Source organism: Tigriopus californicus, chromosome 4 (genome assembly GCF_007210705.1).
Source record: "Tigriopus californicus strain San Diego chromosome 4, Tcal_SD_v2.1, whole genome shotgun sequence".
NCBI classification, from domain to species: Eukaryota; Metazoa; Arthropoda; class Copepoda; order Harpacticoida; family Harpacticidae; genus Tigriopus; species Tigriopus californicus.
The window spans coordinates 11,958,229-11,984,228 of record NC_081443.1 but is presented as its reverse complement, the minus strand read 5'-3'; the positions used below and the strand labels follow the sequence as shown (position 1 = coordinate 11,984,228).

The following is a 26,000-nucleotide window of genomic DNA, read 5'->3' as shown; positions in this document are numbered from 1 at the left end:
TTGTAGGCGCACATTTTGGCATCCCTGTTAACACAGCCGGAAGCAGGGTTGCGTTATCAGAGATTGTCAACCTTCCGGCCCGACTAATTTGTCATTTTAAAGGCCTTAAAGATTATAGATTTGTTTTTTAAATGCACACAATTCATTTTCTTGCTACGTTTTACAACAATGAAGTAAATACATAACACAGGAAAAGCCGCCTTGGGGGTGAACTGAAGAACCACAGTACAATGGAAACGACGTTTTGGGACCAAAAATCTCATGCGCGTACTCTTCTATTATAGTGGCTCTAGTCCTGCCAAGATACAAGTACTTCAAAAAGTTTTCCGAACGCCAAATGCTTAATTTTGTTTGGTGAAAAAATCACGTCCGTTTTAATCCCCATCACATCTCATTGAATTGCAATTACAAAGTGCCAGTGAACGAGCCATTATCAGCATGGCTTTGCACAATGAACAGTCACATGAAGCAACTCATTGTAAATTTGACCAGCCCTGGGCACCATCCTTGATAAAGGAAACTAAAGGGTCAAAACCCTCAATACTAGAAGTATATTCTTCATGCTGTCATTGATATCAGTGCAGGCAACACGCCCAATAAATCTTTGGTATTGTTGTATGCCAATTTCCCATAGGTCTGTCTTGTTCTGGTCTGACCAAAGTCTGACGTAAGTGAGATTTAAGAAAAAGTGAATAAAATTGATGCTGAATAATGCTGATAAAAGTGACATAAGAAATCCTCTAACTTGATAAATGGTTAATTATAATGCATAGATTATTCTAAATTGAGATATTGCAAATATTAGTATTTTACTTCAGATAAACGATATCTCAAATGGCAAATTTATTGTTTCACTAATAATCAACAAACAAAAGGTGATTGGCTTAAACCTAGTTCCTTCTTAAATCTCTGTCAATATCAGGATTTGATTAACCCACAGTACAACCAATGAAGTTTGGCAAGCAAATGCACATGAATAAAGAAAGATCCAATTTTGAAGGGGATTAAGGGAGCCCTAAGTTGCTCTTCAAATGAAATTGTGAAATTGTGTTTTGTGTTGATTTAGTTCTAAGGGTAAGATATCAAGTATCGGGTTCAATTCCTAGCACAGGTATAAACCGTTTATTGGCCTTTCAATCTTGATATTACATGTTTTGACATTTTGAGATTGCATAATATAGCTCAGAGACAGTATAAAGTACATCTTGCTTGATCTAACTGTAGTGACCAGCGATGGCAAAATTCGACTTTAAAGGGATTTCTGCCACTTTCTACCACCATTTTCTGCCAGGTCTGCCATGGCTTTTAATGATTTCCCATCCAAGCTATATTCTCGTTGGCAAAAATCCACTTTGAATGAATTTCTGCCAGTTTCTGCCACGGAACAAAGACATCGGGTAAGGATGTTTTTCGTCCGTTCCGACTATGGAGATGGTAATTCCAATGTCCAAAACGACTACGCGTAGTGCCGTTTGTAAACAGCATTAGGGGCTTGTAGAGAGAATTTTCCTGCATCCAAGGCAACAAAATCTGTTTCATGTGCTCTTTGCTGAATCAGCATTGTTTCTCCACTACGTAGAGGACGAATTTGGCGTTGACAACCCACTTCGGCTCCTATAAATTGATCTCCAGAGTCCCTTCTTCCGTTCTTGCGGCTTCCCATCTCCATTAAACATGATAGTGATATCTACCCAATGTCATAATTGTAGATCGCATACCGCATTGATAGAATAATTGACGAATGTGGAAATTATTGCCTTCCTGTTGTGGATGAATAAATGTCGTTACGAAGGATCCATTGCGGGATTTGTGTTTTTTTCGTTTTTTCCTTTCTTGGGGAAAGGGTGCATCTCCATCTATCATTAATTTTGTAATTGAGAAACGACTAGTAGAGTCCAACTTTTACCTACTTTCCGGCCAGCTCCCGGTTTCTGTCATCCAGCCAGGCCATCTATGAACGTCAACGTTTAACACGCAGAAAGTATGTTGAAAGTCACAAGCCAATTTCCATTGGATGTTGGTTCTGACGGGCTGTTCAGCCTAGCGTTAAAGCCATTGGCCCATCTTCTGTTTAATATCGTTGCAACGATGCCAATAGCAAAGAGGGAGTGGATCGTTTCCATAACATTGATTTGCCACTAATAATAATAATAATAATTCTTCATTGCGACTCTTGGTCATGTCATGGCGTAAAAATAGCTGTAGAATAAAATATGTTGTATATACATTATACAAAGGTTTGTTGATAAAACTAGTGCCCTGTATTAGAATACAGGGCACTAGATAAAACAAGAAAAATTTCAAGAAGGTAACGGCAAAAAAATAGATGACTAGAAAGTGATATCACAATGAGTATGACTAGAATTGGTTCAATGCACATGAAAAAAGGTAAGAGGTGAGTTACAGATAGTACAAAGACAGGTAGGTAGAGGCAAGTGATGAAAATCTTGGTTATTGCAGTAGAGTGGATGGGCCAGATTGAACAGATCCTTTGTCAACTCCCGTCGCTGATGGCATTTGGCTGGGAGCCGGACAAAGGTGCGTGACTGCCAATACTCCGAAGGGATGTCGGGCCAAGGACAATAAGGTGTTAACAAGTCCTTGACCGGAAATGATAACTTGTGTCCGGACATCACCTCCGGAAAGGTCAGGTTCCCAACACTGTTGGACACTAACCTTGCCAGCCCGATGGTGAGGGGCTCGGTTTCACATAGAAAATGTGTCCATGCATTGTTGGCATATTGGGGCACGCAGAGGTATCGCTTGAGGAACTTGGTGTAGGTGGCATCGGCGGATTTGAGGGCGGATTGGGCGGAGTTGGGAAGCCAAAGGTGTAGGCCGTAGAGGAAAATTGGGGTGACGTAGATCCGGAAGAGTTGAAGGATTATTGGGAGGGGAAGATTCTTGATGGGAAGTCTATTGCATATGTATCCGATCCTGGCCCTGGCCTTAGTTATTGTGGATTTGAGGTGATTGGTGAATGAGAGTTGGGTGGAGAAGGTGAAACCGACATAGTTAAAACTATTGACGATTTCAATCGGACTATTGTTAATATGGAAGGAGGTGGGAGGCAGACGACCTTTATGGAAAACCATGGCCTTCATCTTGATGGTGTTGACTTGAAGACCGTTCTCTTGGCAATAACCCTGGAGTGCATTGATGGCATTTTGCAATTCCATGGCTGAATTAGCCAAGAGAACCAGGTTGTCTGCATATTGAATACATTGAACAGGAAAATGGTTGATGGTGGGGCCTTGGTGTGTGAGGGTTTCAGGCAGGTCGGATACATAAAGATTGAAAAGAATTGGCGATAGTGGATCCCCCTGCGGAAGGCCAATGGAAGTGAAGTAGCAGGGGGATAGGTCCTCACCAGAACTAATGGAGCATCTGAGTCCCGCATAGATATTGGACAGCAGGACACAGATTGAACGCGGAACTCCCCACAGTTGGAGTTTGAGGAATAACCACGTTCGGTCCACCCCATCGAATGCTTTGGAGAAATCCACAAAGCATCCATAAACTCTCCTCTTGTTGCTGATGTTGGAATGCACAATTTCATAGAGGAGAGTGGCTGCCGTGGTGGTTGAGCGGCTTCTCCGGAAACCGAATTGGAACTGGGGAAGGAGATCCCTATCCTCTGCCAATCCAGAGAAGCGGGCAGCAAGTAGGGTGGACATCATCTTCAAGAAGGGGTTTTCCAGGGCGATGGTCTGATGGTTGTTTGGAATGTCCTTGGGTCCCTTCTTATGGATGAAGATGATGGCTGACTCCATCCACGCTGGTGGGAAGAAGGAAGAATGGAGGGTGAGGCTGAAGAGATCTTGGAGGAGTGGCTGGGTTTGGATCCGGAGAAGTGAAAGTTGGAAAGGAGAGGCCCCAGATGTTGAGGGGGCTTTGCTCTTCATCTTCTTGAAGGCCACGTCCATCTTGGGTTCCGTGAAGGGCTGCAAAAGTGGATGGTGTTCTTCTGGGCAGCCCTGGACCTCCTCCACTACTGTTTTTGATGTTGATGCAAACAGTTCTTGACAGTGGAGGAGGAATTTACTCACGGGTATTTCCGAGGTGGTGACGGGCTTTTTGGCACGTTTGTACAAGCCCACCATCCGGGACGGGGCCGATGAAGAGAGCAGGTTCTCCACTTCCAACCTTTGGTGAGCTGACTCGGCGCTCCTCAGAGACTTGTGATATGCAATTCTTGCTATCGCATATTGCTCCCAAGTCTCCGGTGTTTGGCTTGTTTTGGCACTTCACAGTTTTTGGAGCATTTGACCCCTCAGCTCTCAATGGTAGGCGCTGAACCACGTGGTCTTGAGTTCTCCTCTCCTCTTCTTCACGGAGGAAGACTCTTTAAATGCCTGCAAAATGCCTTGGGCCACTGCAGCTGGATTGCTCACAACCCCGGTGTTGATGGATAGCTGCAGGGCCTCAAGTTGAGCCGTGCACTTCTGCACATTGACCACGCACCTCCCATTTCGAGTTACGCCCAGATGATGGAAATTTCTGGGCATCTTGAAGGTGACTGAAATCGGGAGGTGATCAGAAACGGCCAGTGGATGGACGAAAATGGCCGGAGATGGAATATTTTCTGATATGAAAATGTGGTCGAGTACAGAGGCGCCCCGGGAGTAGGTGTGTGTTGGTACTCGCGGGTCGGAGCACATTGGCTCAGGATCTGGGCGAGCTTGGAGAATTCACTCGAGTCAGGACGGATGTTAAAGTTACCACCAATGATGACTCTCACCGGATTCTTCGCCTTCTGAAGGATGGATGTGATGTCCGAGACGAGATGATCATAGTCTGTGGTTGGCAGATAGTAAACGCCAATGATGGTAAAGCCTTGGGCATCCACAGCTATGTGATGAGGAGAGGATGAGAGAAGGGTGGGCTCAAAGCATTTGGTAATAAAGAGCTCCAAACCACTGCTGGGCCAACCACGCCCAGCTGGCTTCCTGGCATGAACCACGAAGCTCTGTTCGCCAGGAAAGCAACTCTCGTGTTTATCCTCGGTGACCCACGTCTCAGATAAGAAGGTGAAGGCCTGTCCTCGGATCTTGTTGAGACACCGTCCCGCACCAGCCACTCGCAGCATGTTCGCCCGTCCATGACAGTTGAGAAAGCAGGCCGACACCGGTTGATTCCCTCCTCTCTGCTTGATCCGCTGTTGCCGCCGATGCTGGTTCCTCGCGATACCGAGTTGTTCAATCCGACTTAGAAAAGAGAGATCACTAAGGCCATTGAGGGGGGGAAAGGGAAGGGATGATTGGGAAGAGGAAGAGGGTTGGAGGGCTAGAAGCTCACGTCTTGAAAAAGACGTGAGCCGGGGAATATGGGCAGAGGGAGGATTGGAAGGGGAGGTGCATTGAACGGGGCATATCACAGATTTGCCACTAATACGGAGATATTAATTTTGAACAGTGTAGCATTTGCATTCACTTGTGATAACTGCAATGCACTAATTGAATAGAATGTTACATATAGAAAAAACCAAGAATAAAATACAGTTCATGCAGTGCAGTAAACATGGTTCTTCCGCAACCCAAACGTAACAAAGATTCCATTGGGGAATAGATTCGATATTTTGACCGGGTTGCAAGGGCCAACGGGTGGTCTGATGGACAGACTGCGCAGACCTTCTCGGGATTGCTTGAAATAGGATCGAGGGACTTGAACGACCTTGGGGAAGCAACACTCGGTAGTTTCAACGCCATGAAAGAGGCGCTGATACCAGTGGAAGAAAGCTTTAGGGAAGCATCAGTGCAGACCTTTTTCTGGAATATGTCTATGAGAGAGGGGGGAAGGTTCACGAATTTGCAAAGAAATGCAAGTCCGTCGTGCCAGATTGCTACCCTGGATTTGCCAAGAGCAATAAGGAACTATTGGCTCGGGATCGCTTTATACAGGGTCTGCCAGGCCACCTGAACTCGGCCGTTCTGAATAATCGGTCCAAGGCGTGGGAGGAAGCCGTCCAAAGTGCGTTGATGGCTGAACAGATTTGGGTAGCCATTAATTTAAGTACCATAAAATTATAATGACATTGTGGTTTGCGGGATTGCTAGACTGTCGAGAGGAACTCTAGAATCTGACGAGAACACATTAGGTAGTAGTTCATTAATGCAAGTTTTTCCAAAAGTAATGGGCTGAAAATTCTCAGGGTACCCTAGTTTGTCTACTTATCATGTTTCTTTTGGGACATAAGTGTTGCCAAAAAGTTACCTCTTCTTTTCTCTTTCATATTTCTTGACTTAAAAATTTGCGGACCATTTCATTCGCTACTGTTAGGGTACAAACAGGGGGAATTGGCCAGGCAAAGCATGAACGAATTAGATTTTTTCACTATCAAATCAAAACAATCCTTTATCAATCCTCCACAATTCTACGATGCCGACTAGGTTTGGCACTTTTGGCATGTTAAACTTTCAGTAATCCTTCATCTTTGATCACAACAATTATATGAGTTCAAGGCCAAGGCATTTGTTGAAGGGTTTGCTTCATTGATGAAAGTCTAAATAATCAGCCATTCATTGTTGTCATGAACATTGTTAGACCCCCAAAGATCCATCTATTGTCCTCAAGAATACACCTGCGAAACTTAGTTGACTACATCAAGTATAGATCATTGAACACTTATTGCCCAATCAAGTAAAGGAATTAGAGTCAATTTTATTGGCAGCAATGAAAGGATATCTTAGGTTTGGAATCATTTATCAAAAGTAAGATTGTATAAGCATCAACATAAACTTGGCAAATCCTTTAGATGGACACCTAGTCATGATGCAATCCTGCAATTATCAATCGTCAAAGGTGTAACAATAGTCGCAACAGCCGTGTTGCGTTAAAAGAATAACGACCGAATTCCAAAGTCAGATGAAATAGAGCTTCAGGGCCCGACGTGTCTTGTACTTGATGTCCTCAGTTAACTTAGTCATCAAACAAGAAGAGCTTTGTGCCACGAGGAAAAGAAATGCTAAATTGGTTGTACAAAGACAAATGTTTTCAATTTATTTGGAGGATGAAATGTACGTGTATAATAATTCTGGAGTGAAATAATTCATGAGGAAAGAAGACCTCTTTATCCGGTGAGGCCACTATGGAAATCAGTTACACTGCACTGGCGAGGAAACGCCGGGAATACATAGGATTCGATGTTTCTTTCACCAGATACCTTGCCCAGGTCTTGTCAAACTCGGCGTGGAGACTCTCATGCGCTTGCTCAGCATACAATGCCATATTCTTACCACCTCTAGACTTGACAAATGGAATCAAGTGATCCAGAATGAGATGCACTTTGATTGTCAAGCCATTCCAAATTTGTTGACGCACTCACTAAGGGTAGGAATATCTACAGCATTATTGCAGTACTCTAAGTTGAGCTTGTGGAAGGATTGGAACACCATCATGAACCTTCTACCTTTAATCTCTTGATTCTTCTCTTTCAAAATCTCGATCAAACTGTTCACATTTTGGAGCAATTTCTCTTCTACTTATTGCCCTCAAAACCAGACCCGTGATAATGTTCTTCACGTACTCGTAAATGGAGCTGTTTGGGCCACAAGGTGGCTTGAGGTATCTCTTTGATCATCATAGAATAGCAATGATTCACCACTCCAAGGCGAATGTGAAGCCAAGGAAGAGCACACACTTGGAGGAGTGGACGAACGGATCCTTATGCCGATGAAGGATTGGCTCCCGTTGAACAGAATTGAAGTTCTTTGGCTTGGCTTAGGAGGTAGAGGAGATTTGCTGGAAATCTCTCCTGAGGGAACCCAAGGTCCGCTCCTCATAAACTCTTTCATCCTAGCATCCCTTAACCCACAAGCAAAATATGCATGGGTGCGTGCTGGCATGATTTCCTAGGCCAAAAACTATGATGCACTTGAGATCCTGAGAGTATATATCCTCAAGATCATCTCCGAAGTTTAGATCTAATTTGGCCAGCATCACCTTGATGTGATCATAAGTTTCCTAGATTGGTGCTAGGGCCAAAATGAAAGTCTGCTTGACTCCCGAGCTTTTGAATCGGTGCCTTTCAAACCGAGGATTTTGAGTCACCAAATTGCCACTGCTGATCTGTAAAAATAAATTTTATTTAGTACAAACATTGAATGAATCCATCTTGGGTGATTTACCCCACCACTAGCCAGTGCTGAACAATATGTGTGAGATTATTACCTTGAGAAAACCACGTCCTTTGTCAATGGAGAGCCTCAAAAAGACGTCCTTACATTCACAACCACGTTCGTCAAGGATGGACTTGAAGAATCTTAGTGAATCATGGCAGGAGACAATTGGAAATTGAGCCCCATCCAATGGAGATGTCTCGTTCACAACGTCGAACCACATGGCAAATGCTCTGTTGGCCAAGCTAGACTGGAGCAAACTTTCTCAAAAACTGAGGTGACTATTGGGCAATACAGAAATGTCAAATTAATTTGACAGGTTTTGAATACTTCGTCGTTATTACCGATCACAAACCTTTGAGAAATATTCTCAACAATCTAATCAAAAAATCAAGTCCAGCCATTGCCACGTCACCTCTATAAGACAAGGCATCCTGTAGAAATGAAACCCATTGGCGACCAAAGAAAACGAAATTTCCCAAAAGGAGTAATAAACGTTGTCAACTCTTGAGTTTCTTTAGCCAGAGGCATTTGCCCGTAACCCTTGACTAAGTCAAGCTTAACGAAAAACTTATCACAAGGCTTGAGTCCGCGAACTGCCTCAGCTGGAATTTTGATCGAATGAATGGCGCATTCAACCTCGGTACGGTATTCAAACGGGTCAAACCCACACACATTGGCAGAAGAATCCATCTGCCTTGAGCCCCACATTCAATGAAAGGAACCAAGGCGTTGGGACATCACCCACGGGCTCAATGATCCCACGATCCACCATTTCATCAAGATCTTTCTTGACAGGAGCCATCTGAGGAATTGGTATTTGGAGCGGTGTTGATTGAAAATGGCCCCGCTCCTTCCTTCAAGGTTATCACCATTGGATCTCGAACGATGGGACCACAAATGGGTTTCAACCGCGATTCGTCAAAAGCCAAGGTGTAAACAGATTTGAGTTTGGCTTCAACAAAGTAAAAATCGTCCCTAGAGGGTGTAGAAGGTAATGATAAAATCCATTTCTCCCTCTTTTTCAATGGCCAACGAGGTTGAGCCGGATCAGGGGTCAAATTGACTTGATCTTCTTTTAAAGAGACAACCGGACTCCGGACTGGGGAGATTGGGTCCAACAATTCCCAAGGCTCTGCAAGCATCCAAACTAAGGTACGCATTGTTGACAACATAGCTGACAACTACGGTCACGTTATGGACGATATGTTCATTGTTCAAAGACAAATTGGAATGAACCAATGAGGTCAAGGGGACGGACATCAACACCGGAAACGGTAAGGTTCAATATGCATTTCTCAATTGGTGTCAATTGACAAACATCTGAATCCCGAAATTGGTTCATATCCATCATGGTGACTTCTGCTCCTGTATCGGCACAAAATCGGAGGTTGACGGACTTGGACGATTGGTGCGGGGACACCAAGACATCAATCATGGTGCCACGCTCTAGCTGAGACGACGATGCCACCCAGAGATGTAAACCACCTGCCTTCTTGACCCCCGACACATCTCTATGGCGGCAAGCAGGTTGCCAATGGCTGGTTCGGGCACATCCGTGACATGTCGACTTTAAAGCAGGACAATTCCAGAGATAGATAGAATCACCATGCTAACTCTGTACAAGTCGATTGTTCAGCCACATCTTGAAATGGGCTCCAATGACTTCAGCAGGTTTGCAAAAGGTCACACAAGTCCAAAGATGTTTCGCTATAGGAACATCACAGGATTGAGAGAGCTCTCATATTGGGAGAGACCAAAAAAGTTGGGACTGTACAGTGTTCAGAGAAGGTACGAAAGGTATCTGATACTGTACGTCTTCAAAAGCATCCATGAGCTTTGTCCCAACCCAGGATTTAGGGTCAATTCTAGTGACCTTAGGTAGAGGCTTAATGTGCGTTTTGAGAGCACCTTCAAGTCCTCGAGAATCCAGGCTAGTTCGAACAATGAAGTCCACTTCTATCCTTTTTCAGGCTCTTTATTCGCTTCCCTCAAATATGCGTAGGGAAAACGTAGGCCTTGTTCATCTAATTGCATCTTTCAAGTCAGACTTGGACAACTTTTTTCAGATATCATTCCTGATCAACCATATATTCAAGGACTAGCTCGGTCTGCCAACTGAAATTCGTTGGTGGACCAAATATCACATAAAGATTGAAAGGTAATAAATAGACCAATTATAGCCTTTCATTTTAATAATACTGGAGAATACATTCCCTGCAGGGGTTAGAAATGCCCGTGAAAAGACAAGAAAAATATAAGTGGGTTCCACTGTATTACATTTAGTTACAACTGGTTACAAAAAAAAGATAATCTCTTCTTACCCTTTTTGAAGAGTTGAAGATAAAATTGTCACTTATAGGCGCGAACAAAGCTCAGAAGAGCTTGCAAAGCCTATTTTGTCTTGTAATGCAAATCACATTTAAATGGTTGAGATTTGATCATGAAAGTTAATCATTTCGTGTCCAGGAATAATTCTAAAAGTGCTTCGTCAAAATGAGAAAATCGAATTGCAGCTACACAAGCACACATTTGTATTCAACCGGTGTTAACAAACTCGATAAAACGAAAATGCTCATTACCCTAATTTCGAGCCATTTTATTCTGCAGTAAAACAAACGATTTTGCGGACTGAGACGTACTAGCCTTTAAGATACAAGTTTAGCAAACAATCGTGAGATAAAGGATTCCTTGACTGTTAGGGAAAAATATTCTTTCACACCACAATCAGTTTATGAAGAAGCAGCGCTCAAGTGCCAAGCAATCGTAAGAAGCGAACATGAAGACTTTCATTGCCATAAGCTTCTTGCTGATCATCGGCAAAGTGTCATCGTCAAATTGGGCCAATGAGCTTGATGGCTTCCTAAAATTTGAATGCCCTGAGGCTGAATCCATTAGTTTCATCGAGGTGAGTGCTTTTAGTCTCTGATTCCAATTGCACCGTATAAAAACACAAATTCAATTCCCAGAGCTTGCACGACAACGATTCCGAAGATCGAATTTGGCGTTTTGAGTGCGGTCCAGTCAATGGAACTTTCAACTCATGCTCGTGGTCAGGAGAGGTGAACAATTTGGACGAACCACTTTTGTTCGAGGTAATATTGCTAAAGATGAACTGCTTCGAAATGTGACCTTATGACTAAAGATCTTATCGTCATGATAGTGTCAAAATGGAGCGGGTGTGATTACTGGAATGGAGTCTGATCATGACAATGACCAGGAAGATCGCCGATGGAATTTCAAATGTTGTACTTTAGAGAAAATGTGTTATTCAGAATGCGGGTTCTCATCTTACGTCAACGATTTTGACGATCCCCTGGAGTTTAGGGTCGATACTGGATATTATTTGACTGGGGCCGAGTCCATCCATGACAACAAGCCCGAGTAGGTTGAATTTTTATCTGCTTCGACCGTGCAATCTACTTGATTGAGAGGGTAACAAAAAAATGGGAATTATTTCAGGGATCGCCGGTGGAAATATCAAACGTGCCAGCTTGCTCCATGCGGACAACTGTAGCGATGACCCATATTCTCCTTTCCTTAGTGATGGGTCAAGAGAACTTTCAAATCTTCCGAGTTCAGAGTTGAAGGATTTTGGTTTTGCAAAACAAAATTGTGTCTTTTACCATTAGTAAACTCCTAGTAACTCCTTGAACCAAGAAATGGATATGACTCGATGACATGCCAACACAAATATTGTAAAATAACGGATCCAATGAGACATTCTCGCAATAAAGGATTTTACCATTCGTTGATATTCATTTATTTTTGCCACGGATCAGACATAATCCGGAACTGCAACGTTTGGCGACTAGTGGCTCGTACAAATTATGCGTAGCAAATGCCGTCGTTCGGTAGCACGCCCGGCCAAAAGGCAGCATGCATCCCAGACATCCATGAACACTTAATTCGGGTAAGTTAATATCAGAATGAATGCAATTGAGATTGACGTTTTCAATCTCACGTGGAAGGTTTGGTTGAACCCTCGGATTCCTCGGCGCGCACGACGGAATGGGCTTTGGCCACTTCAGCGGCATGGCGGGCATTCGCCCGGAGCACTTCACCCTTGTGCTTCATCTCGTTCCACTTCTTGACCCGCATCTCGTTGATGTAGTGTTGCTGATGATGAAAATGAGCCAACACGTGATTGAACCCATCCGTGGCACGGGTGCAGTTCTGCTTGAACCGTTCCACTCCGTAGTTCTTGACAGCCGACCGAAGGCCATAGAGGCCGGACTCAATCCAGGCCTCCTTGACAGCCACGGTTTTGGATGGATCATGGGGATCTCGTCGGTACTCGACCTTCTCAATGGCCGTCATGAATCGGCTCAGACCCACGTTCCTTGTGTAGGTCGTAATCACCTTGGCATCCCGGTCGACAATGGACTCTTCCACCAACGGCACATAACGCTTGATACCGATCACAAACTTCTCGCTCCACTTGGGCAGCTTGTTGGTCTTGGTCAAGAACCGCTTCGAGTAGAGCACATTTGGCTGCAGGAGTCCCCTTTCAACGGTGTCCTCGGACAAGACATGAGTGGCAAAGGGATTCGGATACCTTTGGAAGATGGCCCCTGCCACTTCATCCCAGGCATACGGGTGAGAGTGCACCGTATGGCAGTACTTGGCCATCTTTCTGAGATGGCTCTGGTTTATGGCGGGGTGCTAGAAAGGCGTGTCAGGCCTTTGTCACGCCTACAGAGGTATCTCAGGAGAAAAGATGGCAGCAAGTAGCTCCCTAAAAGAGGTCACAACTACCGCACTTTCGCGTGCAGGCGCCAAGCTGCTGCAGAATTCAAAGAGGTTGTAGTAGCTGCTCCTGAAAGGAAAACAGGTCTGGTTGGCGGCAGCCCGAGGTACAAGAGTGAGCAAGCGAGGAGGGCGAGTGAGGAACGAGGATGAGCAATGAGTAAAGAGCAGCTACCAACAGGCTTAAGAAGAGAGCGTTCAGAGTCAGGATTCAGCGTGAACTGGTAGAGAGGGATTTGTCTCAGAAGTCCTCAACCAAGGCGCGGATTCCAGAAGAAAGCCGTAACGTTTTGTGGATTTTTCTTGTTTTCCAATGTTCTTATCTTCAGCTAATCATTGGTAACTTGAGAACCAAGATTCGCTGGATTTGGCGCCAACTGGCTACATTGATTTGGGTAAACTACCTTGCGTAGGACTAACTTTCTCACCCTCGGATCAATTGAGAGGTTTTAGAGTACATTGCTCTGAGGCACGCCTCGTACTAAGAAGCACGGAGAGAAAAAAAGAGCGACAAACTTTAAAATTGTGTTGGCCAAACCTGAAACTGACTAATCGGGTAAGGGGGGTAGTGGCTCAGTGAGAGTAAATTGAGCACGCGTCTTGGCCTGTTAGTGGATGGATTCCATTCCGTGGCTTGTTTCGAAAAGTGCGGCCTGCAAGCTCGTTGTCCTCACACAGACTTTAAATTTGTTTGATTTGAATGACTAGATAATCAGATAATCGCCATTTAGAAGCTGTGTGAGTGGTTCCTCCAGAGCATTTTCCACGGTTATCTCTTCAATTAAACATGTGACGTCGTTACATCTTGGACTCTGCCGACTTTTGAGTGACTCCAGGGAGCATTTACTTGAGGTGAAACCATACAAGGACTGTCCAAGGCCAGAGAGATCCAGTATGTTATCCACCATGTTCAACTACCAGTATCTGGGTCCGGATATTGTGGTGGGGTTCGACTCCTACAAGTATAGCTGCAAGGACACGAGCCCTTTGTCCAACTATGTCATGCATCCATTTTGGAACCAGATTGTCAAGCTCTGTCCCAGATGGGTGGCCCCTAATCTCCTCACGTTTGTGGGCTTTTTGTGTTGTATAGCCCACAACGCTATCACAGCCGTGTTTGATCCCCATTATCAAGCTAGTGTCTTGGGATCCGGAGCCACACCCATTCCCTCATGGGCCTGGGTCTTGGTCTCCATCTTCCTATTTTTGGCACACACCTTGGACGGGATCGATGGGAAACAAGCCCGAAGAACGGGCACAAGCACACCTTTGGGCGAGCTGTTTGATCACGGGTGCGATTCCTGGTCAACCTTGTTTATCACGGCCACCTTCTACTCCGTGTTTGGCCGCAATGGCGATGGATTCAGTGTGCCAGAGTTCCGGATGTACTTCATTCTGTGGAGCGTGTTCTTCGTATTTCACATTGCTCATTGGGAGAAATACAACACTGGGATCATGTACCTTCCCTGGAGCTACGACCTGGCCATGCTTTTCGGGACTGTCCTGTACATGAGCACGGCCTTTGGTGGATTCGAAATGTGGAAAGTCAAGCTACCCGGTGGCTACTCTGCCGGACCCGTTTTCGAAATCATCCTCTACGTGTGCTGCTACCTAATCTCATTTTTCATGACCGTCAAGAATATCGTGAGCTCCTACCAAAACAAGACGGGCAAAATGAAGCCTTTGCACGAGTGCATCCGCCCCATGGTCTCCTACACCGTGGCCTTTGTTCTGTGCATGGGATGGGTGATCTGGTCCAAGAACAATATCTTGGAGAATCAACTCCGCTTGTTCTTTTACATGAGTGGCACTCTGTATGCCAACATGAGCTGTCGCCTCATCATTGCCCAAATGAGCTCCACGCGTTGCGAGCTGCTGAACTATCTCCTACTGCCATTGGCCTTGGCCATGGGCGTGTCAGTCTTCGGGCTCTTGAGCCTCAGCCAAGAGTGCTGGCTCTTGTTCGCTTTGAGTGCTCTGATCACACTGGCTCATTTGCATTACGTGATTTGTGTGGTGCGACAGATGTGCGATCACCTGAAGGTGGACTGTTTCCGGATTTCGAGTGGAGGAGGCCCGACTGCGGAGCACAGGTTGTTACCCAGTTCAGATGAGGAGGAGGATCATGATGATGATGATGAGATTATTAGCGACTAAAGTTGAGCTGAGCTTGATCAATTGTTAAGTCTGTGATAAGTTCTTTCCTTTTGAATGGCGTTTGTCCCACCTCCTCTGTTTCGTCCCTTGTCGATGATTTCCGTTTCTTGCTTGCCTTGTTCTTACTGAAAATGTTCTTCTTCATCCCTTTTCAGATCAAAATCCAAGTAAAGGAAGACAGATGTTTCTAGAGAGGTCAGAGCACATGACTGACTGGGTTTGAGTGGTCTCATTTTCTCACCTTCTCTCAGACAGACAGAAAAGCAGACAGGCTTTGTTGAACTCGAAACATGATCATATCAATATTACACATATATTATCAGTGTTGTTCAGTGTCAAGACAGCAAATTGGCAAAACTACTTCAGTCATTCTGTAACGTATTGCTTCCATGATTGTTGAACAATGCAACAAATCAACCAACGCTGCTTAAGTCGTAACACATTCTCAACGCCTTCCTAGTAGTATGCTCTCCTTGGATTATTCTGAAATACAATTGAATTTTTCGTTGAACCTTTTTGACTGATTGCGTTTTCAACAAACAATCTAACCAGGGGATTAGGTCGAAATCGATAGGCCAACATCATTCGCTTCCGATATGCGTCGAACTCATCGTCGCCTTCTTCCAAAGAATCCGGACGAGTCACTCCCAAACCTTTTTTGTCGTCGCTTTGGTTGCCTCTGAAAAATTAAGTCGGATCATACAATTTCGGCTCGATGAAATGAGTTTGCTTTTACACAGGACGTACTGATTGATGGGTGCGGTGATACCCTGCCCAGTGGATCCAAGACCAGATCCCTCATTCCAGCCCATTTTTTGCAGCATTTTGAACCCTTTGTTGTCGTCCTTGATCTTGTTCTCCACATAATCCGACTCGTCAAAAGTCTCTCCTTTTTGAATGGCTTCATACTGCAATGATTGTTAGAGATCCAATCAATAATGAGGAAGCTCATGACTAGAAACCCCTTATTTCCTTGTCCCACCTTGGCAATGAACTTTTTCAGCTCGTCTGGAGGGAGAAAATCTCCGATGTGATGTCTTCCTTTGGCGGCTTGAGTCAATTCTTCGGCCTTGTTGGAGGTTTTCTCCATTTCCAACTTCCTGGCCTTGTGTTCCCATGTTCCACCCTACCAAGGGGATGAAGTGTTAGTACTGGGTGACGGTGACTTACAATTGTTGAAAAATACTGTACCTCGGTTTCTTCGTCGGAATCGTACTCGTACTTTCGCTTTCCGGATTGGAGCATGGCTTCGTTCTGAGTTTGCTTCTTCAGCATTTCTTGGTATATTGCACTCATCTGCAAAAAGATATTTCGGTTCCCTTCAAGTCAATGCATTTATGGCCATGTTCGGATCCAACTGAATCGGTGGACAATTTGGTGCATGAATGGTGACCATTCTTTTTTTTCAGAAAACCCTAGTTTTTTCCACATCTGATTCTCCAAGACGACATCTTGAGTATCTCAGTGCAAGGATGAGTTGTCATCACAAAATGGGATGAAGATAATTGGAAGCACTGGTTACGAGAATATCATCTGGACTTGCCTTCATTTGATCTTCGCATTGTTTCCATTGATGATCCTCCAAATCCGCGGAACCAAATACTTTCATGGCATATTGAACCAGATGAGGAGATCGATTCATCGCACCTTTTCCGAGAGATTCGCTTTCTTGCTTTACTTCTTCGACTTTTTCTTCTTGGGCACCCCAACGACTTTTTCGAGCTGGAAGAAAAACAAAAAACAATTGTAATTTGTTAATTTTTGGGCTGTCATAGAAAACTAAAGACCTAGCAGCAAGAAATAACTTCACGCATTTTGGAGGAGAGGTAACCATTTCACATCCAAATAATTGTCAACCAGCAGTTGTTTTCGAAGGCTTAAAAGACGTACACAATAAAGGTCAGGGGAAGTGCTCAATTATAAGTAAATGAAAGTTATTTATGATTAGGTCGAACATACCAAAAAAAAACGAAGCTTATCAACAAAAAAAAGAATGGAACTGCCAAAAAGTTACTCCAGGATTTACAATGTCATGTCTAAGAAGAATTGTGGAAAAGGGAAGAAATCAAAGATGGATCTCAAATTGGAGAAAATTAAAGGTTAAGTGCGTTTCGTGATGTGAGCATTTATGGCCATGAGATTCTATTTCCCTCCAACAATGAAACCGGTCTGAACAGAACCGACGGGTGGCTTTGTTGTTTAACTGGAAACGATAGGTTCCCAATAAATGAGAAATCAACGGGCCTCAATCAGGCGAGTGCCCAATAGAACAGAAAAAACTAGCGCTCTCTGTCATTAAAAAAACCAGTCAGAGCACTTATCGTGCGAAATCGCAAATAAATAACGTAATAACAACTACCTCTCTTCTTTTCATCTTTCATCCCAGAGCGAAGGGCCTCCACTTTGGATCGATACTGTTGATACAGCTCGCTTTGACTGTCCTGCAAGAACCTGAAAGCAATCGAAAACAAGTTCATTAACCCCAGGCAAGTCACCCAACCAAACTCATTGGACAATCGATCAGGGGGACACGCCCACTCGCAGCCCGCCCACTGGACATGCGGCGCTGGGAGCTAACGCGCTTACAGGAGTTCCCGCTCCTCGAGGTTACGCTCGCGAGCCATGGCCTCGACATGGTCTCCATTGACGGCCACGAGGGAGGCCAGTTCATCGGCCACCTGGGGCAACGGCCTCTCAAACTTGTTCTCCACCGGGACACTAGAGGACGAACTGGGACCCGTTTCTAGAGGAGAGACTAGAGACAACGCATCAATATCGAGCCAACCTCCAGGGACAGAGCTCATGGGCGGGGCAGGGGGAGGGATACCACTAACAAGTAGTGCTTGAGAGTTCGCGAGGGAAGAAGGCTGGGGGGGGGGCTACCCGAGGTTCCGCCTGAAAAGGGCCAATGGAGGTAAGGGGATGGGCATGGATGGGTCACTCACCTGGATGACTGAAAGATTGAGCGATCTGTTTGGCCCGCTCCAAAGCGCTCATGAACCATGGACCGCTACTCTGGGATGAGGGACCAGGAACAGGCTCCGTTTTGACGGTGGAGGCGACTTTTTTGAGGGGCGGAGGTGGAGCCACCACGGGCTCAACTTTGACCGCAGGGTTGGCTTTGGATTTTTGCTGCTCTTGCAAGCGTTTAAATTGCTCCAGAAAGCTGCCATCATTGGAGAAGGGTAAGCTCGGCACCGAGGGTTTCGTGTCCGGGACCAAAGAACTGCTGAACATAGGGATGGAGAACAAGTCGCAAATGAGTCAAAAAAAAGCCCAATTCTTCACTTCTGAGTCGCGGTGGTGCTTCCTGTTAGTCCACATCTTTTCTTTCTCGGGCTCGTTCATTGTACTCAAATATTCGTAGGGAGTATGTAGGTGTTGATCCTGTAGCAGGATTTAAGTCAGACTTGGACAATTTTTTCATCAACATTCCTGATCAACCTTACATTTGAGGGCTAGGCAGATCTGCCCACTCTACTTCGTTGGTAGATCAGATATCACATCATTTGAAAAATTGAAAGCTAAATAAAATTAGATTTCTAACTCTTTCATCTTGAATTGCTAGAGAATCTATTCCCAATAGCGGTTTGTAGAAAGGCTTAAAATTCAGGCTAACTGGCTCCAAGCATCTGTGTGGGATTTAACCTTTGAATTGCCACACGAGTACCTGCTTGCTTCCAAGCATATTTGGGCGAACCCAAGGCTGTTCTAGAGGGTGAGGGTAAAATTTCATGATGGCTGTCATGACTGAAGGGTACTACTCGTCACGTCATTGGGACGCCCACTATCAGATAGACAGTAGGCCGAGCAAACGATCCGAACGACAGCAATCCTGCCATCATCTGATCCGTAACAACCCAACACGCAATCTGGGGAATGAGCTCGACAAATGGGTGCGGCCTTCACCCCACAGAGATTAGATGTTTAAAAGTCCGAGGAATATTCAGTATTTATGTTAGAGTGTGGTCTTTAAAGTTTGGCGTCAACAACTTAGGATCGTTGATCGTTGGAATATGAAGTTGTCTAAAGTTTCTAGGGGCTAAATTCAAGACAGGATTGTCATTCATTGGTCATCGACTTTGCCTGAACTTCATTCGGTTCGAAAGGACCTATTTCAGGTTGGAAAACTACGTCATTCTTACTCAATCAACTAACTATAGAGCTTTGGGATCCACCGATTCCTGGCCAATATTCGAGCGAGAGCAGCCATTATATAAGCCATAATTGGGCCGGCCAAATGTGAGGAATCAGGTGTTTACCCTGTAGCCACCACGGGCGGAGGAGCAGCCGCAACCACGGGTGGCGCCGGGACGGGATGCGGAGGCGCCTGACCCACGCGTTTCTTGGCCTCGATTTCGGCCTTCTTGGCCGCTAACCAATCTTGTTGAGCGCTCATCTCGGCCGAGCGACGCCCATCTGAGCGACGAGGCGGGCCCGGGGGTGGGCCCGACATGGCCACGGGAGAGTGGGCGGGGGATGGTCGTGGGGAGCTGAGATATGGGCTCCACTTAGTCGGGCTGATCTCCAGCTGAGGCTGACTCTGGTCTGATTAACACTGGCCTTTCATTGTCCAATGCAGATGGACTGCCCAACGAACTCCTCATGAGTTGGAAGCTGTAGCTTAAACAAGGAAGGAAGCTCTCTTGAATTGAGCTTTGTCACTGATGGACTTGATCTCAAGACTGATGCACTTCCAAGCATCCAGTTGCCAACTGGGTGACGTCATTGGATATAATACGGCAGGGGTCAACCGGTGAGGATTGGCTGAGAAATGAACGGATTTGGGCTTTGTATTTAGCTATATATATATCTCTGATTGAACATCATGCCATCAATAAAAGAAGTATTGAAAATGTTAAGTAATGTCAAAAGGTGCAATATGATTGTGAATTTGAGCTACAATTTGAGTACAAGAAGCAGATTTACATTTTCAAAGTGCCGTCCTAGGATAGGGGTTGGATGAGATTAGTTCGAATGATAGACATTTGTTTATAAACCAAAAAGGTAACAGAAACTTTAAACCAGCTCATGAATAACTTAAGGCACTTAGAAGTGCTTTCTTGCTTAGTTAAATAGCTTCATTTAACAACCAATAAATGATCAAACCAAGGTTTCATACAAAATTTTATAAACTCTGGTCTAGTTTTAAAGAGAAAACAAGGGTTTATAAATTCATCTAAACTTGCTTTTTTCAACTTTTATCTAATGACCCCCTTCCTAAATTAAAAATGAACATTGCATCATAACATGTAAAACATTTTTAGAAACTTTGAAAATGAAATAAATGTTATATCTATCATGACAAATCTTTTCAGACAAACCAATGATTTATGTAGCTAAAAATAAACTCAACAAAAACTAATACGGTATCTGGCTGACATGCCTGATTGGCCTCAATGGGGGCGATATAATTGGATATGTTGATGACATCAGCGTCTGGGCAGTTGCCAATGATCCTCAATCCGCAGTCCTGCTGAATGAGCAGGCAGAAGCCTTTGCCCATTTGCCAATCGGAATGATCCTGTCCTTATAGCAGCAAAGACACAACTTATGGTTGGCAGCCGCATCACGCCTAAGGTGTGTGACGCCTTTAATATATTGGTGAATGGTTTAGTTGTTGGGGTGGCAAGGGAGATCAAGCGTCTTGGTGTGTCATTTGACCACTTCCCCACAACACATCCATCTGGCCAGAGAAGCTAGGCAATGGGCTGGCATGATTGCAAGACTTGCCCATCACCTCCCCAAGGGCAAATATCTTCAGCTGTAGGCCTTTGGACTTATGGTTGGAGTTATAATGACGTGGCAAGGTCCATAAATGGCAGGAAAAGGGCCAACTAAGTTTCAATTGCGGAGCTCCTAGACCTTGCCAAACTCCCATCTCTAAACCAAATTGCCATCAGGGCAGTAGCTGTGAAGTGATGGAAAGCCAACAGGAGCATGGACGGTGGTAATGGTGACCATAATACTGTTGGACAACTTATCTTCCCCCCAACGCCTGATAGGCCCATGTGTTCAAGCTCAAACACAGCTGGCATGGTGTCTGTTCTTCTACTAGAGAGTCCTAGTTTTATCTGCGTGCTCTTTGTTTCTTATATCCGCTATGACGTCACCCTTCGCCCCCCGTTTGTTTTCTTTCGGAGGTGCTGCTGTCTATCTATATATTAGGAGCTTGAACAAAACGCACCACTTGGTCAAGGTGACACCTGGGATTTCCAGCCAGAAAGGCCACATTCCGCCTAATAATGTGAGGAATAGCTAAGGTTTGATGCATGGACATTTGTCAGGTATCGACTGTAGCATGTTGCACTGGCCACCCATCATTTAGGTGTCATTTCGATCATTGTCATCCATCACTAGGTTATATTTGTCCCGACCGTTTAAGAAGCGGTCACGCTCTGAGGTCTCACGGGCAACGTGGCCAGATCTGGCTCTTTTCTCATGCTTGGGGGGGGGGAAACCTAGCTCAAAAACTATTCGACATGGCGCCTATAATATTTTCAGCTGTCTTTTGAAATGGACAGCCCGGTTTTAGCACTGGCTTAGCGCTACGTGACATTTTGTTTGATTAGTTTCTCTTCTTTCACATGCATTGACTGAGATGGGACTACCATAATTAAATCCAACCACCCATAACTGGCAGCCCCAACCAACACTCAGCTTCGTGTTTTCCGGTGACTCACACGCACACCGTCTTTGGCGCCAACAAAGTGAAAAGAGTGTGTATTTCTAGGGTTGGATAGTCCTCTTTTTCGGCTCTTTTTCGCATTCGGCTTAGCTTTTCAACTTTTTCCAAAAATGTCACGCCCCATTCCGCACTGGGCTCCATTGGGTCAAAAGCATGGGGTCACCCTGGCCACGTGTTGTCATTGATCGCGAGTGTTTCACAACACAACACAACACGTGTGAGTGATGGTCAGTCAGCCTTACGTTATTTCTCATTTCTGACCTCGTCGGATCCCATCCAACTTTTGAAATTTGAACCTCTGAGTGAAGTGAGCAGCTCTCTTGGGCGGCAATATGGCGCCTCTGTCTTCCGTGGCGTCTATGATGGGGCCCACGGATGCCACGGATGATGCCACGGACTCGGACTTATGGCGGGCTCGCCCTTGGATTCAAGGGCACGGCCAACCTGTGACGGCCTTAGTGGGCTGGTTGGACGGGCATTTAGTGGTGGCGGAAGCGGGCAGTCTCCGCTGTTTGGATCTGAACCGCAATCTGAGCCTGAGTTCGGCCTTGACCTTGGCCCCCGCCGATGACCCCATTCTCAGTCTGACCGTGCACGCCCCCTCCAGTCAAATCTGGACCGCTCATCGTTCGGGTCTGATTCGTCACAGTCAAGGCCCCCAACTGACCTTAATCCGCACCCTCAAATCCGCCCACATCGGGCCCATCCCCTTTCTAGCCGTGGATGCGGCCGGCTCAAAGCTGGCTTCGCTCTCCGTGGGTCAATCAGCTTCGCTTCGAGTATGGGATTTGCCCGCCTACGCGGGTCAAAAAGCGGCTCGCGCACCCTCCCATCATCCCACAGCCATGCTGCTGGATCCCGCCGGTCATTTGAACGTGGGCACGGTGCTGGGTCCTATTCTCGTGTATCGTTTGGATGAGTTGGGTCGAGCCCCTCAAACCTTGGAACGACATAAGTCGGGCGTGGCCGCATTAGCGGCTAATCGCTCGTGCTTGGTGGCGGCGGGTCGAGACCAGATTTTGACAGTTTGGAGTCAGGATAGTGGGACTTTGGTCCATCTGATTCCGGTCTTTGAAGACATCCAAACCTTGGCCTTCAGTACGGCGGGTCGATTAACCACGGGCGGTTCGCGCGGGCAATTGCGGGGCTGGGATTTAAGTTCAGGCCAAGAGATGACGACCATCACGGATTTACCCACCTTGAAAGGTCGCGATATTAAAGCCTTGAATTTCTCCGCCCAAGATGAATTACGGGTTTGGCAAGAGGATCTGGTGTTCAGTCCCGATCGCGTGCAATGCTTGTTCCAAGAACCTCTCACGGATTTGTGCTTGATCACCGAAGGCCGGGAAGTGGTCTTGTCCACAATGGAAAACGCTCTCAAGATCATGTCGGTCGAGTCTCTGACCGTCAAAGTGTTTGACACGCCCCATCAAGAGGGCGTGGTGGCCTTAGCCGGCAACGCCTCCGGCGGTCGTCCCACTTTTGCCTCCTTGGGGAAACGACGCGAGATCTTCGTGTGGCAACGTGATGATCAAACCATTGAAGTCTTGGCCCAATGCGTGAATGCAGCTGCCATTACGCAGACCTTCCTCCTCGACCGTCTATTGTTCACGGGTGACGTGGATGGGATATTGAAGACCTGGGCTTTAGAACCCGATCAAACCGAGGCCAAGACCATAGCCACCACTTTGTCCCATGGGAAGGAGGTCAAAGCCATCGATGTCGACTCTAACCGAGGGTTGATCTTGACCGCTTCCTTGGACAAGACGGCCAAGATTTGGCGCGCCGAGGATATGCAACGCGTGGCCGCACTATCCGGACATCGTCGAGGCGTGATTGCGGCCAAGTTCTCTCACTGTGAACCCCAGATCATCTCCTCCAGTTTGGACGGGGCGGTCAAGATCTGGAATATTGGCCCCTATGATTGTGCTCGAACCTTGGAAGGATTGCTTTCACCCGCGTGTGATCTTTTGATCCATTCGCCCAAGACGTTGATTTCATTGTCTCTAGATGGAGCCTTCACCATATGGAAGACCAACGAAAATGCACCCAAGTTGGCTGCCTACAACCATCATGAAGCTCAAGCGTGGAAGATGGTCCAAATCGGGGACCAAATCATCTCTTGTGGAACCAACAATCAGTTCCTCATATGGGACGATAATACCCAGAACATCAAATTGAAGAAGGAGCAGGAGCAAACCACTCAGATCAAGCTAATGCAGAGCTTAGACAATGCTCTCAAGCAAGGGAAGTTGGATAAGGCGGTTTTGGCCTGTTTGAGACTGAAGCAGACCCGGAAACTCCACGAGATCCTGTCCAATTGCCCGAATCAGGTGCGAACCAATCTGATCCAACGGCTGCCGAGTAAATATTTGCAGAATTTCTTGAAATTCAGTATTCACCTCAATCAGAACACTCGCACGTTCCTCTTGGGACAAGAGATCTTCTCCATTCTAATCGATCGTGGTCATGACTTGAGTCTCTTAGAATCCGCTCAAATCTACCAATTTCTATCTTTTTCACAGAAACATTATGAGCGAGTCTCCAAAGAACTAGCCAAAGTGAGCATTGTTGACCTATTACTAAAGATTTGAATACACACACGCTGGATCCAATGAAACCCGTTGGTGTGTGATTTGTACTTGGTTTCCCGATGCGATTTAAAGTTTACCGTTGAAGCGTTCGAAATCGTAAGATACGTCCAAAATTCAAATGGCCAAACGCAGCGAAACCTGCCGAAGAATTTTCAACTGCTTTATTTTCTAGTTATTCTCAGTCGGGTTCAACCCCAGGACTGCGGAATGCACATTCCTTGGGGTTTCGAGGCCATCGTAAGACCATAATTTTTAACCCAAAACTTCAAAGTGTGCGGTCAAGACAGTTTTGAGAGTTGGCAACCTTATTGCTTTGTACAGTTGGTTGCAATTTTTCGTTCCACCATTAGCGGTATGCGTTTGATAGATTTTCCAATCGCAAGTCCAATCACTATGTAAGATTTGACCGTCTCGTACCGGAAAAGTGTCCTCGCAACACTCGATCTGGTTACCGCTACAAGGAATGTAATCCCCAGTACTATTAACATGAAAGGTTATAATTCGTCATTTTATTACCTTTCAATCTATATATGATATTTAGTCTACCAACGAATGTGAGTTGGCAGACCGAGCTAGTCTTTGAATGTAGGGTTGATCTGGAATGCCATCTTAAAATTTGTCCAAGTCTGCCTTGAAAGATGCTACCGGATCAACAAGGCATACGTATTCCCTACGAATATCAGAGGGAAGCAAATTAAACAATGAAGGAGCCCGAAAAAGAAGAGATGTGGACTTCATTGCTTGACTACACTTGGGTCAGAGACAATCATATGTTCTTGAATTATAACAAGTGCAGCTCGTAACGTTCGGAGGCTCTGCTGATCTTTCCCCCCATTTCACTGGACGACACAGATGGCAAAATTCAAAGATTTTCGACCATCACAGACATAGACACATTTGACGAGTACATCCCAGCGAAAGCCGTCAATCCCTTTCAAACTAGTGAAAACATATACCACGCGATTAAATCCAGAGACATGACCACCTTGCTAACCTTGTACAAATCTGTTGTCCAGTCCCATCTCGAGTGTGCCTCCCCTGAGCTCCAGTGACCTCGTTTGCTCTACAAATAGTAAAGAGGTCACAACGCTATTTTACCCAAAACATAAGTGGCATGAATCACTTTGGGTATTGTGATAGACTTAAACGTCTTCGACTGTACAGCATAGATGAAGATATGAGAAATATCTGATTATGAATGCTTTCAAGGCATTCATGGCCATTGTCCCAATGCAAGGGATCATCTTCAGTCGCACTAACCCACGAGACATTACGAGGCGAGGACCAATCGAATGCGAATGGAGCTACTGAGCACGCCCGGAACAAATAATAGATACTTTGTATATTGACCGTGGAATTACATCAATTTTGACGAATTCTTAGAAAACGGGTATTTGGTATGATCTAATTAATTACGATGCTCGTGTATAAATTTTATATTTCGATGGGGTCTTACAAGCCTGACTCGCAATTGCAGTCGGGGCAGAATAAACGTGTGTTCTACTGATGACTGGCCTCTCTAATTAAACAAACCGGTGTACTACTTGGTATAGTTCCTTCCAGGATTGTATTTAAGTCCATCCCAGGCCACCGGACTCGAAACAAAAGAGGTTCCTCTCGGCGTTTCTCAATGACACTTGCGCTCTAGAGTATTTTTCTGTTTTCGGCAAGTGCGCAAGACCTTTTTTCATTCCC

At 45.5% G+C, this 26,000-nt stretch overlaps 5 protein-coding genes across 6 annotated transcripts; 3 read left to right on the top strand and 2 right to left on the bottom strand.

Annotated features, from left to right (window-relative positions):
• The first annotated feature begins 10,823 nt into the window (after positions 1-10,823).
• LOC131878772 (hemagglutinin/amebocyte aggregation factor-like) lies at positions 10,824-11,867 on the top strand. Its single transcript, XM_059224887.1, has 4 exons — positions 10,824-11,025; positions 11,087-11,212; positions 11,281-11,501; positions 11,580-11,867. The coding sequence occupies exons 1-4, from the start codon at positions 10,897-10,899 to the stop codon at positions 11,632-11,634; spliced, it is 531 nt and encodes a 176-aa protein (XP_059080870.1). The 5' UTR covers positions 10,824-10,896; the 3' UTR covers positions 11,635-11,867.
• On the bottom strand, positions 11,865-13,268 carry LOC131878771 (PRELI domain-containing protein 1, mitochondrial-like). The gene has a single exon (XM_059224886.1). It carries the CDS (start codon positions 12,747-12,749, stop codon positions 12,078-12,080), a length of 672 nt encoding a protein of 223 aa, XP_059080869.1. The 5' UTR covers positions 12,750-13,268; the 3' UTR covers positions 11,865-12,077.
• A 93-nt stretch (positions 13,269-13,361) lies between these two features.
• Positions 13,362-15,534, top strand: LOC131878770 (ethanolaminephosphotransferase 1-like). Its single transcript, XM_059224885.1, has 2 exons — positions 13,362-14,959; positions 15,179-15,534. The coding sequence occupies exons 1-2, from the start codon at positions 13,761-13,763 to the stop codon at positions 15,192-15,194; spliced, it is 1,215 nt and encodes a 404-aa protein (XP_059080868.1). The 5' UTR covers positions 13,362-13,760; the 3' UTR covers positions 15,195-15,534.
• LOC131878769 (SURP and G-patch domain-containing protein 1-like) lies at positions 15,323-19,667 on the bottom strand. Of its 2 annotated transcripts, none has more exons than XM_059224883.1 (10): positions 19,286-19,667; positions 17,969-18,252; positions 17,610-17,778; positions 17,383-17,474; positions 16,567-16,745; positions 16,215-16,319; positions 16,006-16,149; positions 15,771-15,931; positions 15,573-15,702; positions 15,323-15,506 (listed from the first exon to the last, which is right to left on the bottom strand). In XM_059224883.1, exons 1-10 carry the CDS (start codon positions 19,477-19,479, stop codon positions 15,480-15,482), a joined length of 1,485 nt encoding a protein of 494 aa, XP_059080866.1. In that variant the 5' UTR covers positions 19,480-19,667; the 3' UTR covers positions 15,323-15,479. The 2 variants fall into 2 exon arrangements, with proteins under 2 accessions (XP_059080866.1, XP_059080867.1); XM_059224884.1 differs by having other exon boundaries at positions 17,969-18,249.
• A 2,107-nt stretch (positions 19,668-21,774) lies between these two features.
• Positions 21,775-25,812, top strand: LOC131879282 (transducin beta-like protein 3). Its single transcript, XM_059225555.1, has one exon. It carries the CDS (start codon positions 22,044-22,046, stop codon positions 24,303-24,305), a length of 2,262 nt encoding a protein of 753 aa, XP_059081538.1. The 5' UTR covers positions 21,775-22,043; the 3' UTR covers positions 24,306-25,812.
• Positions 25,813-26,000: the final 188 nt, after the last annotated feature.